This window comes from Anastrepha obliqua, chromosome 3 (assembly GCF_027943255.1).
Source record: "Anastrepha obliqua isolate idAnaObli1 chromosome 3, idAnaObli1_1.0, whole genome shotgun sequence".
Classification (NCBI taxonomy): domain Eukaryota; kingdom Metazoa; phylum Arthropoda; class Insecta; order Diptera; family Tephritidae; genus Anastrepha; species Anastrepha obliqua.
In genome coordinates, this window is record NC_072894.1 from 30,768,459 (window position 1) to 30,783,880 (window position 15,422).

At 39.4% G+C, this 15,422-nt stretch overlaps 1 protein-coding gene across 1 annotated transcript; it reads left to right on the plus strand.

Annotated features, from left to right (window-relative positions):
- The first annotated feature begins 7,849 nt into the window (after positions 1-7,849).
- Positions 7,850-12,765, plus strand: LOC129240799 (uncharacterized). Its single transcript, XM_054876799.1, has 2 exons — positions 7,850-8,558; positions 8,924-12,765. The coding sequence occupies exons 1-2, from the start codon at positions 8,303-8,305 to the stop codon at positions 9,361-9,363; spliced, it is 696 nt and encodes a 231-aa protein (XP_054732774.1). The 5' UTR covers positions 7,850-8,302; the 3' UTR covers positions 9,364-12,765.
- The last annotated feature ends 2,657 nt before the right edge of the window (positions 12,766-15,422 follow it).

The window sequence follows — 15,422 nt, forward strand, 5'->3', positions numbered from 1 at the left end:
CCACGTTGTTGAGTAATAGAGGCCCAATTGCTGTGAACGGCGACGAATCGATAATTGATGGTCATCATTAACACTGACCGATACAGCTGCGATATTTTCTTCAGTTCGCACTCTACGTAAGCGTGTTGGTGGTTTAATGTCCAATAATGTAAATTTGATTCTAAATTTAGTCGCAATAGCTCGAATAGCCGCTTCAGTGGGTCGATTGAACTGACCATAAAATGGAAGAAGCGCGCGATTACTTTCCTAACAAACACGCATTTTTATAATAAAATTCAATGTTTTGCAAGGGTTGTTCGTTTGTAAGACGATTCATTGTTAAATTATAGGCCAAACTGAAGATGTTCGACAGTGAAACAAAACACGAAACGTGCGTCAGCTGTTTAAACCAACTGTTTAAAAAGATACTAGCTTAAAAATCACCCGTTAGAATGCCTTCTTATTTTGGGTAGATTTTACTGACAACAAAGTCATAATTAAAATAGTGAACGCAGCTAAATTCGCCACTAAAATCAAATGGATCTAAGCTTCTATGTAGATATGTACAAAGTGGCGTCAAAATTATCACGTTATTGGAAGACTTATGTATATGATAATTTTTGCAAATGGCCTTGTACGTCACTCATATTTGACACTTGTGAACTAGACAGCTGCAGTATACAAAAAGACAAGCAATGGGACGCGTAAAGGTCAAAATAAAGATTTTCACCATTCAAAATAATTTTTTACAATAGTTTTAGTAAAAAATAGTTTTATTTTAGTAAAAAATTATTATAATAAAAATTTATTTTTTTATTTTAGTAAAAAAAATTTTTTTATTTAAGAAACCCCATTTTAGTGAAAAAATTATTAAAAAAAAATTAGTGATGATTAATTGTTATCGCCCCGGTTGTTAAGACCGATGATGTCCATATCATCGGCATATGCCAACAATTGTGAGCTCTTATATGGTAAAATATTGTGCCTGAGCGATTAACTTCTTCGGCTCGTACGATCCTCTCCAACATCAGGTTAAAGAAGTCACACGACAGCGAGTTACCCTGTCTAAAACCTCGTTTGGTATCAAACGGCTCGGAGAGGTCCTTTCCAATTCTGACGGCGCTGCTGGTGTTGAGCAACGACATTTTGCAAAGCTGTACGAGTATTAGTTTTGTGGGGATACCAAATTCAGACATCGCGGCATACAGATAATTCCTTTTCGCACTGTCGAATGTAGCTTTGAAGTCGCCAGTCATTATATATAACAGGTGTATACCTATGAAATGAGACTTTTTTTCAATTTCAAACGTTTATTAACAAAAAATGGTTACAAATTTAATCTTCAAAATAATAGCCATCGCCAGCGACACATTTTTCCCATCTCTCAGGCAATTTGTGGATGCCGCGCCAAAAATATTGGCCGTCTTTGGCCGCAAAGCAATCATCGAGCCATTTTTTTTGGCTTCTTCGTGAGAATTGAAGCGCTGTTCGGAAAGTGCGTGGCTCATCGATGCAAACAAACGATAATCGGAAGGCGCCAAGTCTGGTGAGTAAGAGGCATGCACCAGCGGTTTCCAATCGTACATCCAACGGTTCCCAATCGTACGTCTCCATTAATTCCCGGGTCGCTCTTGTTTGATGGGGCGATGAAAAGAAAAATTACTTTGTGACGCCGATCGGCATATTCTGGGCGTTTTCGGTGTATAGCGCTGTTCAAATGGTAGCGTGAACTGTTTCACCTGGTTTTAATAGCTCGTACCAAATCATACCTCGCTAATCCCAGAAAACACACAGCATTGCCTCGCGACCGAAACGATTTGGTTTGGCCGTTGTTTTTGGCTTGTGGCCGGGCCGGACCATACGATCGTTTACGCTTGGGATTAGAGAAATACACCCATTTTTCATCACCCGTAACGATTCGATGTAAAAAAGACTTCCTTTTGAACCGGGAGAGCAGCACAAGTGGTTTTTCGATGTCCGCAAATGGTAGTTTGAAGGCACGAAATTCGACATTTTTAAGAGCAAAAAAATGCATTGTTGTATGAAACGTAACAAACAATGAACTGAATATTGTAGACAGATGACATAAGAAAAAAACAAGACATTTGGGAAGGTTTAAAAATACTCCTAGCGACATCTAAGGACTAATAGCTGAAAGTCTTATTTCATAGGTATACACCTATATAATTGGCGCTTATACCCATTTTGGGTATTTGGCCGAGTCCTCCCCCTATTTGTGGCGTGCGTCTTCATGTTGTTCCACAAATGGAGGGACCTACAGTTTTAAGCCGACTCCGAACGGCAGATATTTTTTATGAGGAACTTTTTCATGGCAGAAATACACTCGGAGATTTGCCATTGCTTTTTGGTGTTCATGCACGGAGATTTGACCCTACGTACGAATTGTGGGATGTACTTTACACCAAGTCAAGACCACCGACAGTCATTAGTTTTACCCCTTGTTCAGGTTTAGCTATTTGCAAATGAATAACTTATTCAAAGCTATCCTTCATATCTTGCCGTATCATTAACCATAACATGTGACCCCAATGCCAATGCGAAACTCCATAATTTCAAGACACCGGAGACAAAATTGTATGATTAGTATACGTTACGAGGGAAGGCCGAAAAGTTCCCGGAATCAACATTCTTGTCATGTTACCATATATTATATTAAGAGATTCAGATAAGCTTAGGGGAAAATTTGAGATAATACTACCTTGATAAAAAGTTCCCGGAATATATTCAGAAAATTCAAAATACAAGTTTATTCCTCAAAAGTGATATTATCGACTTCAAAGTATTGCCAGAGTTTGATCCAGCTGTCAAAACATTTCTGGCTGTGCTTTTTCGGTGTAGCCATCAGAGCCGTCTTCGGTTTTTCCATTACTTCATTTCGGCCGTAGTGGTTTTTTGACTCGATGAAACTGAAAAAAATCGTAATGGTGAATTCGATAGCTGTTGGATCCTTTTCGTTTCACCGTTGGTCAGATATTCACGGAAAATGATGGCACTGTGCGATCCTGCTTTATCATGGTGTAAAATCCAATAGTTGTTTTCCCACGAATTCTTTCTTTTTTGGCGTCTCATAACGCCCAAATATTAATTCTTATTAACTATCTCACCTTCTGGTAAAAATTCGTGATGCACAACACCGTTGTAAACCATAAAACCCACGGGCATCGCTTTCTTTTTTTTTTACTGAAAAGGATGCCGTTTTTTTGGTCTTGGTTTATTCGGAGCCTTTCACTCACTCACCTGATGTCTGGATTGCGTGAACAATGTTTAAGCCTGCTGATAGCTACATAATTTGCGGTTATTGATAAACTTTTCTTTTACTTTATTGATGTTTTCCTCAGTTTTCGATGTCGACGGCCATTCCACTATGTTAGTCATTCTCGATGGAGTCATAATCTCTTCTGAAGCGTTCATGCCACTCGTAAACGGCGGTTTTCTTTAGGCTATCAATATCGAAACAGATTCGCAACACTTCTAAGGCACCATTTACTCAATTTTTAATACAAAATTTAATAAAAACTTCTGATTGAAAATTCAAATACATTTTTAAAACTGTAAAAAATAGTGCCGAGGTAGATTTACTCAAGACAGCGCAACTTTTACAAATACCAAGAACTCGGTAAGAATCAGTCACAGATGTACCAACCCAAAAAAAAAGGTTACTCGTATTATTTGATTTAAAGCGTCAATTGGCGATTATTCCGGGTACTTCTTGTTCAATGTGGTATGCTAGCAGTAAACAATGTTATGTTAAACAATAGTAGTAGGTTCGGAAATAGCGGATGCAATAGAGCGCATCCGCCGAAGGCATTCACGATATCAGAAACTGTACGTAAATAGTAGTCAATTTAGACTTTGACAATAACTTTATGTTGTATTTCTCATCTAGGCAAATGAGAATAGATTAAGATGACGATAAGGATTGTGGTGTGTTAAAAAACTTGATTTTGGCATTTTCCAAGCGCTAGTTATTTACGGAGTATAAAAGATATTGAGGAATAGGGGTACGAATCAATATGATTTAAACAGGTACCAGAATCAGGCCGGAGTTAAGCCATTGATCGCTAAAAATGCAAGATAACACATGGACTGAAAAGTCACGGGCCTAATGCATAGATGACACTCTTTTTGGGTGTTTGGCCGAGTCCTCCCTTAATTTTTTGTAACGTGCGTCTTGATGTTGTTCCACAGTTTCAAGCCGACTCCGAACGGCAGATATTCTTTTATGAGGAGCTTTTTCATGGCAGAAATACGGAGGTTTGCCATTCCCTGCCGAGACGTGACCGCTATTAGAAAAAACTTTTTCTCTCTCTGAATTCCGTCAGTTATTACCAACCTTAAAAAGATAGCTTTTAAAATTTCATGATACTCTACTCATTAGTTCGTGAAAAAATATCATGTAAGTAAAGCAATGGCTTGATAGATGTTATGGGGACTCCGAGGGTTTGCTGACTTCAAACGCGGTAATACCAGAAAACATCAAAAAATCCGCTAAATCGTTTTGAATTAACGAAAACTGAAGTTGCGTGAGTTAGCTGACATTTCAAAGATATCAAAAGAAATATTGTCCGTATATTGCATGAACATTTGACTATGAGAAAGCTCTGGGTGCCGCGTTTGCTCAAAACAAGAACGTGTTGATGATTCTGAGCAGTGGAAAAACAACGTGAATTGATCTACATCCACCCTACTTGCCAGATTTGGCTCCCAGCGACTACGAACTGTTCGCAGACTTAAAAAAAAATACTCGCCGGCAAGAAATTTCGCTTGAATGAAGAGGTTATCGCTGAAACTGAGGACTATTTTGAGGCAAAAGATAAATCGTTCTACAAAAGTGGTATTGAAATGTTAAAGCGGCGTTGGGATGATTGTGTTGTTCTTAATGAAAATTACGTTGATGAATAAATCTAATTTTGAAAAGAAACGTGTTTTCTTTGATAGGCCCGGGACATCAGCCCATGTGTTACTTAGCCACTGTGACGTTGATACCCATTATGACGTGATTCGTTGCCTTTTTCTTATTTAAAAAAAATCGTGCAAATTTATTACGAAAATAATGGTTCGGTTCGCGCGACGCATCGAAGAAAATTTTGTTCAGCGATGAAGCTCACTTTTGGTTGAATGGGTATGTCAATAAGCAAAATTGTCGCATTTGGAGTGAACATAATCCACAAGCCATTGCTGAGACGCTGTTACATCCTCAAAAAGTCACTGTTTGGTGTGCTCTATGGGCAGAGGGAATCATTGGTCCATATTTCTTTAAAAATGAAGCCGGCCATAATGTTACAGTCAATGGAGAGCGCTATAGAGCCATGATTAATGACTTTTTCGTGCCTGAATTGGACGATGTTGACGTGGACGACCTTTGGTTCCAACAAGATGGCGCTACATGCCATACAGCCAACGCAACAATCGATTTATTGAAGGAAACTTTTGGTGAGCGCATTATCTCGCGCCGTGGACCTGTGGCGTGGCCTCCAAGATCGTGCGATATAACACCGCTGGACTATTTCTTGTGGGGCTATGTGAAGTCGCTTGTCTACGCAGATAAGCCCGAGACGATTGACGTCTTGGAAGAGAATATTCGGCGCGTTATTGCTGACATACGGCCCCAATTGCTGCAAAAAGTGGTCGAAAATTGGGTCTCTCGGCTGGAATTTATTCTAAATTCTTGGCCATAACATTAAATTATATACGTTTTATTTCATCTTGAAAACCTAACCTCTAAAAAAAACACCCTTTATTTTTCAACATATTCCCCTTTTAGAAAGATACATTTCTACCAACGCTCCAACCTTTCAATTTTTTGTGGAATCAGTCCAATAATTCACTGTAATATTGCCCGGTGATCGTTTTTCCTTTTTGTAAAAAATTCCCTGAGGATGACGCCGTTCGCATTCCAAACAATCGTCGAGATGACCTTTCCGGCCGCTGGGACTGTCCTCGCCTTCCTTGGAACAGATTCACCGGGATAAATCCATTATTGTGATTGTTGTTTAGTTTCTAGTGTGTAATGTTGAATCCAGGTTTCATCAACGATGACAACTCGACGCAAAAATTCCTTCGGATCTCGCTTAAATGGCTCCAAACACTGCTACGAAGTTAACAACCGCATCCGCTTGTTGTTGCTTGAGAGCAATCGCGGCACCCATTGAGCAGAAAAATTTTTCATCGCCAACTTATCATATAAAATATTAATTGCCATTCCGGTCGACACACCTATGGCCTCTGTTTCTTCGCGCACTTTCGTTCGTCGATCAGCGAGAATCATATCGTGGAATTTTTTAATGATTTCCTCGGTAACCACGACTGCTGTGCGTCCTGTGCGACGCCCCTCATCAAAAACCGGTGTTCGCCCACGTTTACATTCGTTGAACCAGTATCTAACTGCGATCATAGATGTCGAAGCGTTCCCATAGACAGCATCTAACTTTGCTTTTATCTCCTAGCATTTTCTCCATCCAAACACAAAAAGCGAATTACCGAACAATGCTGCTCTTATTCCACTTTAGCGAAAATCTCGAAACACATCTCACTCGAATGCTGCCAAATCCAAACTAACCTATCAATCAGTTTGAAATTTGTTTTGCTGCCCTCAGGAACGCCCTCTGCCACCAAACACGGGTGCTTATTCAACCGCCATCGGAAAGTGATTTTCTTTTTCACCTTTGTAGCAGCTAAAAATGAAGCTCGATGACAGCCAGTTAAGCAATTATTGATGTAAATGTTTTTAATTTTGTTGTCGGAAAATAGTGAGGTTTTTAATTTCTTCTTAGCAGTTCTTTTGGCCACCATAATTTTTTTCTTGCTATCCCACGATTCAAGCTTTACACAAATGTTATGTTTGATCATATTTTCTGCAGGCCATCCCCTTACATTTATGCGCTTGAAAACTCTCAATTCCATCTTCCAAAATCACCACATTTAATGCATAGCAACGAATGCAGCAGCAACCAAAAATATACAAAGCTAAAAAACATAGTATACCGTTAACTTTCTGATGCTTGCTTATGTTTTTGCGAATTGTGAAAACAATTTAGAGACAACGTAAAATAGTCCGCTCTTTGCTTTTCGTTGTTGTTTTTGCATATTGCGCGTTCAAATAACTATTTTTGTTAAAAGGATCAAATAGCTGACGTGAGCAAAGAGTTCTGCTAAAAAAAGGAATTCAATGTAATACCGTAATTGAATCTACTAAGAAAATATTCATACCAAACAATATTAAATTGCGAGAAGAATTATGAGACAAACTGTACGAGTATAAGTAACTATGTAGGTGTACCTTCTCTGTGTAATAGAATGCAGTTGCGTATACGCCATGCCTGTTCAAGCATGAATTAATTAGCAAACCGATTTGACCATTTATTGCTGCTTATTACACAATGTTAAATACCAGCTTCTATTCGGCTTACATACAAGCATATAAAGTATTAAGAGTGTAACAGAAACTTGTAAAAGCATACAAACAGTGAATTGTATTAACCTGCATTGCTTCACTCATTCCACACAACTTTGACCAGGTCTAGCAGTTGACTTACGTGGCGCTCTATAGAGTTTGATGTGCAACAACAAATGAAACGATACAACAGCAGCGAGTGCAGAGAATATAATGACCACACTAGGAGAGGCGAAGGCAGCAATGCGGGCACAGCAAGCGCCAGCAGACAGGCGACAAACAGCAGTAATAACTTTCAGTTAGCTCACTGAGCGTTCTAGTTATGAGCGTCTTTGCCCGCTCAGCTGATAGCCGTACACTCGTATGGGTAAACAATGACAAGAATGTTCCCCAACAATCAACAAGTCTAACCAGTCATCATGCAGTCGACTGCAGCCAAAACAATAAACAATAAACAAATATCTATATGGAAACACGAATAGTCGGTGCAGGGCGTTTGAGCGTGACAGTACGCACTACGGAGATCAAAAAGTATAAAAAACTTAAATAATTTTAACACACACATTGTCATGCACATACATACTGCATATATATCGTGATTTGTTGGAGTAAGCAAAAAATAAAAAAGCAATACAACGGATAGCTTCTTTAGAACAAAAATTAAGCATTTAAACAAAGTGAATTGAATGAAGAACTGGATTCGCAGAAGAGAAGAGACTGAGCATTGTCGATAAACAACTTAAATCTAGTGACAATAAAAATTTTGTTTCAAATTTCTTGACACGCAGTATATTTACATACAAAACAACTAAAAATAACAACTAAAAACTCCGCTTATTCGTTACGAGTGAAGTCAAACGTATCTAAATTTTGTGTAGCAAACAATCATTCAACCTAACTTGCGCAACAATGCTGGACACGATAGTCTACATACCAACCATATTGGCGTATGTTTTCATTTCGCTGCTTGTCATCATCCTGTGCTTTATTGTAGTCTACATCAGCCATAGAATTTATGTGTGCATCTATGACAATCTGCCGGTGGCGCATGCGGCACTTGCAAGCATCATGAGCATGGACTACAAGGAAAGTGCATCGAGCAAAAGTCATAGTGGCATCACGTTGCTTTCGGCAAATAGTCTGCAAGAAAGAAAAACAAAAACAGGTTAATTTCATTCATTTGCTGCGTTCAATTGTTATGCTTCAGCATTACGACCTCGCCACTCAGCCTTCGGCACAATGTAAAACGTACAATAGTAAAAAATATAAAATGTTGAGCGTCAATGACGGTGCTGGTGTTGGTGTTGATATGCTGCTGTTCCTTGTTGTTTAGTTGATGATGGAGTTTGGCGCAAAATAGTTAAAGTTCAAGTATTCTAGTTGGTTTTTTTTTTTGTCCTTTAAATTATATATTTTTCATGCTGTTTGGATTTGTTTAATTGCTGCAATGTGTTGTCGTATGGCCCTTTCCACATTGCCGACGATGTGTTAAATCAACGCTAATATCAATATTCGTCTACAATAATGCAGCGCTAAGAATCATTGTTTCGCTATCGCCGACCTATCTGGCCTATGTGACATTGGAAGGCAATAAATGCAACAAGGATAATCAACAACAAAATAAGTTCATCAAGTATTATGATCGCTTATCAGAAATACCAATGGCTGATCGTTCACCGACTTGTGTTAGTGAACGTCAATTGTATAGCAATTCTCGCAGGGGTAAGGAGAAGCAGGATGCCGCATGCACTACAGCTTCGTCGAACATTATTGGAACATCCACCAATGCTGTCATAGAATCTATTGGTACTTCCACAACGAGATTGCAACTAAATGAAGAAACGGCTAAAAATAATCAAGAAACAGCAGAGCGCCGCGCACCGACTTTTAGTGCACGCCCATCGGTCACCTTTGCAAATGCCGTTGAAGCGCTCGCAAATATCAAAATAACTGCGCCAGAGGATTCGTAGGGGCCATGATTACCATTCTAATTGTATGATATTTTACTTATACTATATACCTATATAAAAAATGTACAATGGATATCTCTAATACGAGTACATTCATACATACAAATATGTATATGAATTTGTGCACACTTACATACTTACATACATACATACATTTGTACTTTAGCGGCGTTCGCTTAAGAGGTTAATTACGGAATTATGCAGTTGAAAAACTTGTTTCTATTATTTCTAGAGTGCGGCATGTAAAGCCATGCGAACGCTTTAAGCTACAAATATGCACAGCTGTTTATACAATATGAATTTAATTGGATTGATATGCATAAGTGCATATGCACATATATGAGTACATTTGTAAGAATCTTTAATTTTTTAAAATTCTCGCTTAGACTTTACTCTACTTTTAAGTACTTGAACTTCCATATCACGAACGTTCGAAACGATAAATTAGCAAAAAATTATACTGGTTTCAAACTGAAAATTGCAAATATTTATAACATTATTTTTAATATATTAATTAATATTATAATATATTATATTTATTTTTATTTAAAAAATACTTAAATATCGCGCGTTTGCTGGTTGAGTTTCATATTTCTAAAAAAAGAATAAATCGACAAAATCAGCTTTAGAGCTTTCAATTTACTTTATAAGCAAAAATAAACCTATCTTCTTCCAATTGCTTACATAGCGTACGAGGGTTACCTTCTCCACCTTTGCGACCAAAAATGAAAACAAAGTAAAATCTTAATGAAAATGGCTTTATTGCTTTTCAAAATATTCTCCTTGGAAGTCAAAACACTTCTTCCCCCGCTTCAACCCATTTTCAAAGCATTTTTACACTCAGAAGTGGAAACCTTCAAAATGAACTGCTTGAAGGCATCAACAGTTTCTTCAGGTGTTGACCTCGAATTTCATTTTTGATATTCGGGAACAACCAAAAGATATCGTTAAGTGCTAAATCAGAGCTGTAAGACGGTTGACCTATTAATTTGAGCTTTTCATTGCGCAAAAACTCTCTTGTGTGAACCGGTGAGTGAGAGCCCGCATTGTCTTGGGTGGAGGGTGATGGTTGTTGTTGTTGTAGCAGTAATAGAAGCCCCGTCAGTGTAGAGTATATCACCGGTCATCTTCGTCAGGATCACCTAAAGGTAGGCCCAGCCCAGGAAACATGATGTTTCGGCAGGTTGGGTCCAGAGGGACAGGGGTGCTAGATGAGTGGTTTTTAAAGGGCATGTGAAAAGGTGGTTAGTGTCGTGCGGGGTGCCTTCACATGCCGGACATATGTTTGGGGGGTTAATTCTGGATAAGTAGGAGTTTAACCTGCTACAACATCCAGAACGTAATTGTGCCAGTGTTACGCGTGTCTCACGGGGAAGCTGGAGCTCTTCATCTGCAATAGGTGGTGGTTGGACTCCGATTACGGCATTCACTGCACGGGAGCTTATGAAGGTGGTAAGAATCTCCCGGTGAATGTCGTTTAATGTCTGTCTAAACACTGTTTGGTCGTGTAGGTGTCTGTTTGTTTTGTTCTGGATCTCGTCGGCATAGTGTAGTAGGTGTCTCCTGACGTGCCTGGGAGGCGTCTCTGGCTCAAGCAGGTGTCTGCAATGGTGAAACCTACGGTAGCACCCTAGCAGGAACTGCTTGCTAAGCAGTTTGTTATGCTACTTAACAGGTAGCATATTGGCCTCGTTGTGAAGGCATTGTATTGGAGACATCAGGAGGCAGCCCGTCGCTGTCCGAATGGCAGTGTTTTGGCATGTCTGGAGCTTTATCCACTGCATGTCACTGGTTCCACGCGACCAGATAGGCGCAGTATAGTTTAGAACCGGCCGGCCAATTGCCTTAAATTTCTATAGCAACAATTCTTTGTCTTTTCCCCAAGTAATGCCGGCAAGCGCTTTGAGGACTTTGTTGCGATTTTGGACTTTAGTGGCAATTGCGGTTGTATGCGCTGAGAATGAGAGCAAACTGTCGAAGGTTACAGCCAAAATTTTGGGATTGTTTACCGTCAGAATTGGTTGGTCATCGACTTTTACCTCGAGAGGAATTTTGACCTCTTTTGTTCAGGTGGTAAAGAGGGTCGCTGTGGACTTAGTGGGGGAAAGTTGAAGATTCCTCGCAGTGAAAAAGCTAGAAAGATCGGTGAGGTAGTTGTTCACTTTGGACCACAGGCCATCGATGTCATTTCCCGACGCCATTATCGTGTGGTCGTCAGCGTATGTGACCAGGGATACTCCCTCTGGTGGTTGGGGGAGTTTCGAGTTGTAGAAGTTGAACAGCAAGGGTGTAGGGACACCACCCTGCGGAACATCTTGCTTAATCTTCCTCTGTTTAGATGTATGGTCACGAAAACTCACTGACGAGTGACGACCGCTCAGATAGTTGGCGGACCACCTCTTCAGCCCTGGCGGGAGTGTCGACTGATAAATGTCATCTAGTAGCGTGGAATGGCTGACTGTGTCGAAAACCTTGTTCACGTCCAACGCTACTAGGACAGTACTCTCGCAGGGGCGGTTTTGGTTAAGCCCGCGGTTTATCTGGGCGTTTATGGCGGTGAGTGCAGTGGTGGTGCTATGCACTCGTCGGAAGCGGTGCTGATGTGGGGCTGGGGCCAGATGTTTCGTAAAGAGTAGGAGTAGGAGGGCTTCAAGTGTCTTCACTACTGGGGAAAAGAGAGTTATCGGGTGATAAGATTCCCCTTGGTTGGCGGGTTTCCCAGGATTCAGTAGTGGGACCACTCTCCCTGCTTTCCACTTCTCAGGGATGATGAGAGTGGCCAAGGACAGATTGAATACACTTGTGAGAAATCCTACTCCCAATGGTCCCAGGTGCTTCAGCATCAGAGTGTTCAGTCCGTCAGGACCAATGGCTTTTGATGATTTAGCTTTATTGATGGCCCCCTGAACCTCATCGCTGGAAAAAGTAAGTGGCACACTGTCGCTCGTCAGTTTGTGCAGCCGTCTGGTGGCACGACGCTTGGTTCTGTCGGCCGTAGGATGCAGTGTAAAAAGTCAGCTAAAATAGCTCGCGCATCTCTTCGGGTCCGACGAAGTACAACCGTTGAAGGTCATTGCCACCTTGTCGTTGTGCTTCGTCGGGTTGGAGTTAGGAGGGTGATTCGTCTTCGGCGTTTGATTTCCCTTAATTCTCCAAAAACTTGTGGCAAACCAAATGGTTGTGTACCACTGTACAAATTTACCATTTTAAGCTTCTCTAGAAGTACAGTTACGATATGACTACTGTTTCTTCCGCGCCAATCTTCCTGATTCCTATTTTGTTTTTGGGTGATTTTGATATCAAAGGCGTACTTTGAATCATCACGGCTAAATTTTTTCAACATTTTCTTATACCAAACGACACGAGTCCTTTTTTGGGCGATCTCACAGCAGTCGGCTGTACGAATCCAGCCAAGGACTGTCACTGCGACAACAACAACAACAATCATTTTTTTGGCAAATGTCAACTATGTGGTATTCAACGACATCAATTCTTCTTGAGGTCCAAATATCCGTTGAATTCTGAATGCATGCTGGACCCACTAATGGCCAAAGATGCCTCTGTCTCGCGTTATGTCACTTGACGATCATTTATTTATATATATCACATTGACGATCTTGACGATATATCACAGCATCGATTATTTTATTTTTTATTATACAAAAACCGTTTTTGGACGGCCTTCATGAATTTCATCCTGCAAGGATGAACGGCCACGTTGGAACTTCCCTATACCAGCGCTTCGCAGTGTCTAAGTGTAACGCTTCAAGGCCTGAAGTCGAAGTGAGTTGATCAATCTATTCCTTTCTCGATAATCCACATCGAAAATCGTAATAAATTTTCATGAGTTAATTCCATATTTTGGGCGAAATATTTTTTCAACTCACTGAAAAAAAAAACAAAGCACAAACTTCATTTGTACGTTTTTGATAGAAATTATCAAACTTTGCGATAAAAATATCAAATTACAGCGCAATATGAAAGGCAATCCTTGTAAAAAAGAGGTATTCTAGGATTCTTCCATCTAAATAGCGATATCTACGAGAATTTCGCTAAAGACACACCACTACACACTGGGTTGTTCAATGAGTTTATTCAACTTTATTATTCAGTATAGCCTCACTGAGCGTCAATACATTTATTTCAACGAGATTACAATTTATGAATTCCGATTCGATACTAAATGGCTTCAAACTTCACCTGCGTTCATATGAAGAGTGCACCTACATAACAAACACAATTAAGCTAGTAGCAACGCCCTCTCTTATCGAACCGCAAAACTTATTGAGCAACCTAGTACGTATACAAACATATATAAAGTGTATTGTAAATAAAAACCAACACTACATATTCAAGTACCTTCTAAGTGATAAATGTGATTTACAGCACAAACTTTTTTTTAATTTAAGTTGTACGCTGTTGAGTGATGGTTTTTTTTCAAAAATTTCAGTGATATTTTAAAATTTTTTTCGGAAAAGTTCTTTAACCAAAAAAATATATGACAATATATAATTTAAGAATATAATTAAAAAATAGGCGAAAGAATTTACTTACTTTTTCTATGTACAAGGTGGCACAATTTTGTTTTTGAATATCTTTTTTATTAAATAAATAAAAAGAAAAATGATTTAGAGTAATGGACATTTTTATTTCGACCTAAACACAATCCACTGCTTGTCTGTTTGTAGACTGCAGCTGTCTACTTGTAATTCACAACTGCCAAATATGACACTTCGCGTCATCGTTCGATGCTATTTGGAAAAATTAGTATTATAATTTTATCGATAGAATGTAATTATAAGAAAAATTGTTGATGAGTAGGTCCCTACTAATTTTTCCAACACTATATACAAGGTGAAGTCCAAAATAAACAACTCTGGCGTCACACAATTTTTTTTGTTGACGCCATCTTTTTAATGAGTTAGTGCGTTGAAAGTTACATCCCTATCTGACTTCCAATGAAGGCTTGGTGACATTCGGTTCAGTGGAAGCGAAGTTATTGCGTCTGAAGTGTCGGTATGTTTAAGTGTCAGAGTTAATATCAAATTTGGTTTTAAAATCGGTAAAAAGTTTACCGAAACATTTGAATTGATAAAAAAAGTTTATTGTTGCGATGATTGTCTATCTCGTGCCAGTGTTCATGAGTGGTTTACACGTTTCAGAGATGGTTGTGGGGACATAAATGTCAATGAAGATACGGGCGGCCCAAAATCAGTAATCACCAAAAACTTCATCGAAATTGTTCGTAAATTTATCAAAAATGAACCGAAATCATAGGTTAAATTCATGGAATTTGAGTTGAACATCATCAAAAAATTTAACTGACCATTTGGTCATTCCGCACAAGTTAACTGAGAACCAAAAATTGCTCAGAATTCAACATTCGAAGTCCTCATTAAAGAGGCGAAAAAAAGACGAGAACTTCCTTTACAACATTGTAACTGGTGAAGAAACGTGATGTTTCCAACATCAATTTGAAACTAAGCGTCAAAGTCCCGAATTGAAGGCTCCAGACGAGCCGCCTCCCAAAAAATCGCGTTTGAAGAAGTCAAAAATCAAGTCGATGCTCATTTGTTTTTACGATTCAAAGGGAATTGTAGGGAGTTCGTGCCAACGGACCAAACCGTCAATGCAATTCTCTATCTTGGCGCTTTGAAGCGTTTGTTGCATCGCATTCGTCGAATACACCCTGAATACCGCGAAGCAGGAAGTTGGCGCTTATTGCATGATAATCCACCCTCCGATCCACTCTTGTGACTCACCGTATTCGCCTGATATGGCTCCCTGTGACTTTTACCTATACGGAAAATTGCATTTGCGTCCGTAGAGGCCATCTAAAAGGTTTGTACCAACATCCTGAAAGACATTACGGTCAATGACCTGAAACACTCTTTCGAAAAGCTTTTAGTGTATCGAGGCCAGAGCGGACTATTTTGAGTACATAAATAAGCTCGAAGTTATCAGAACAAAGCTCCTGTCGTTTAGCTCAGTCTTGTTCATTTTGGACTTCACCTTGTAGTACATACATATAACTGGAGCAAATATGTACGCTGAAAAGT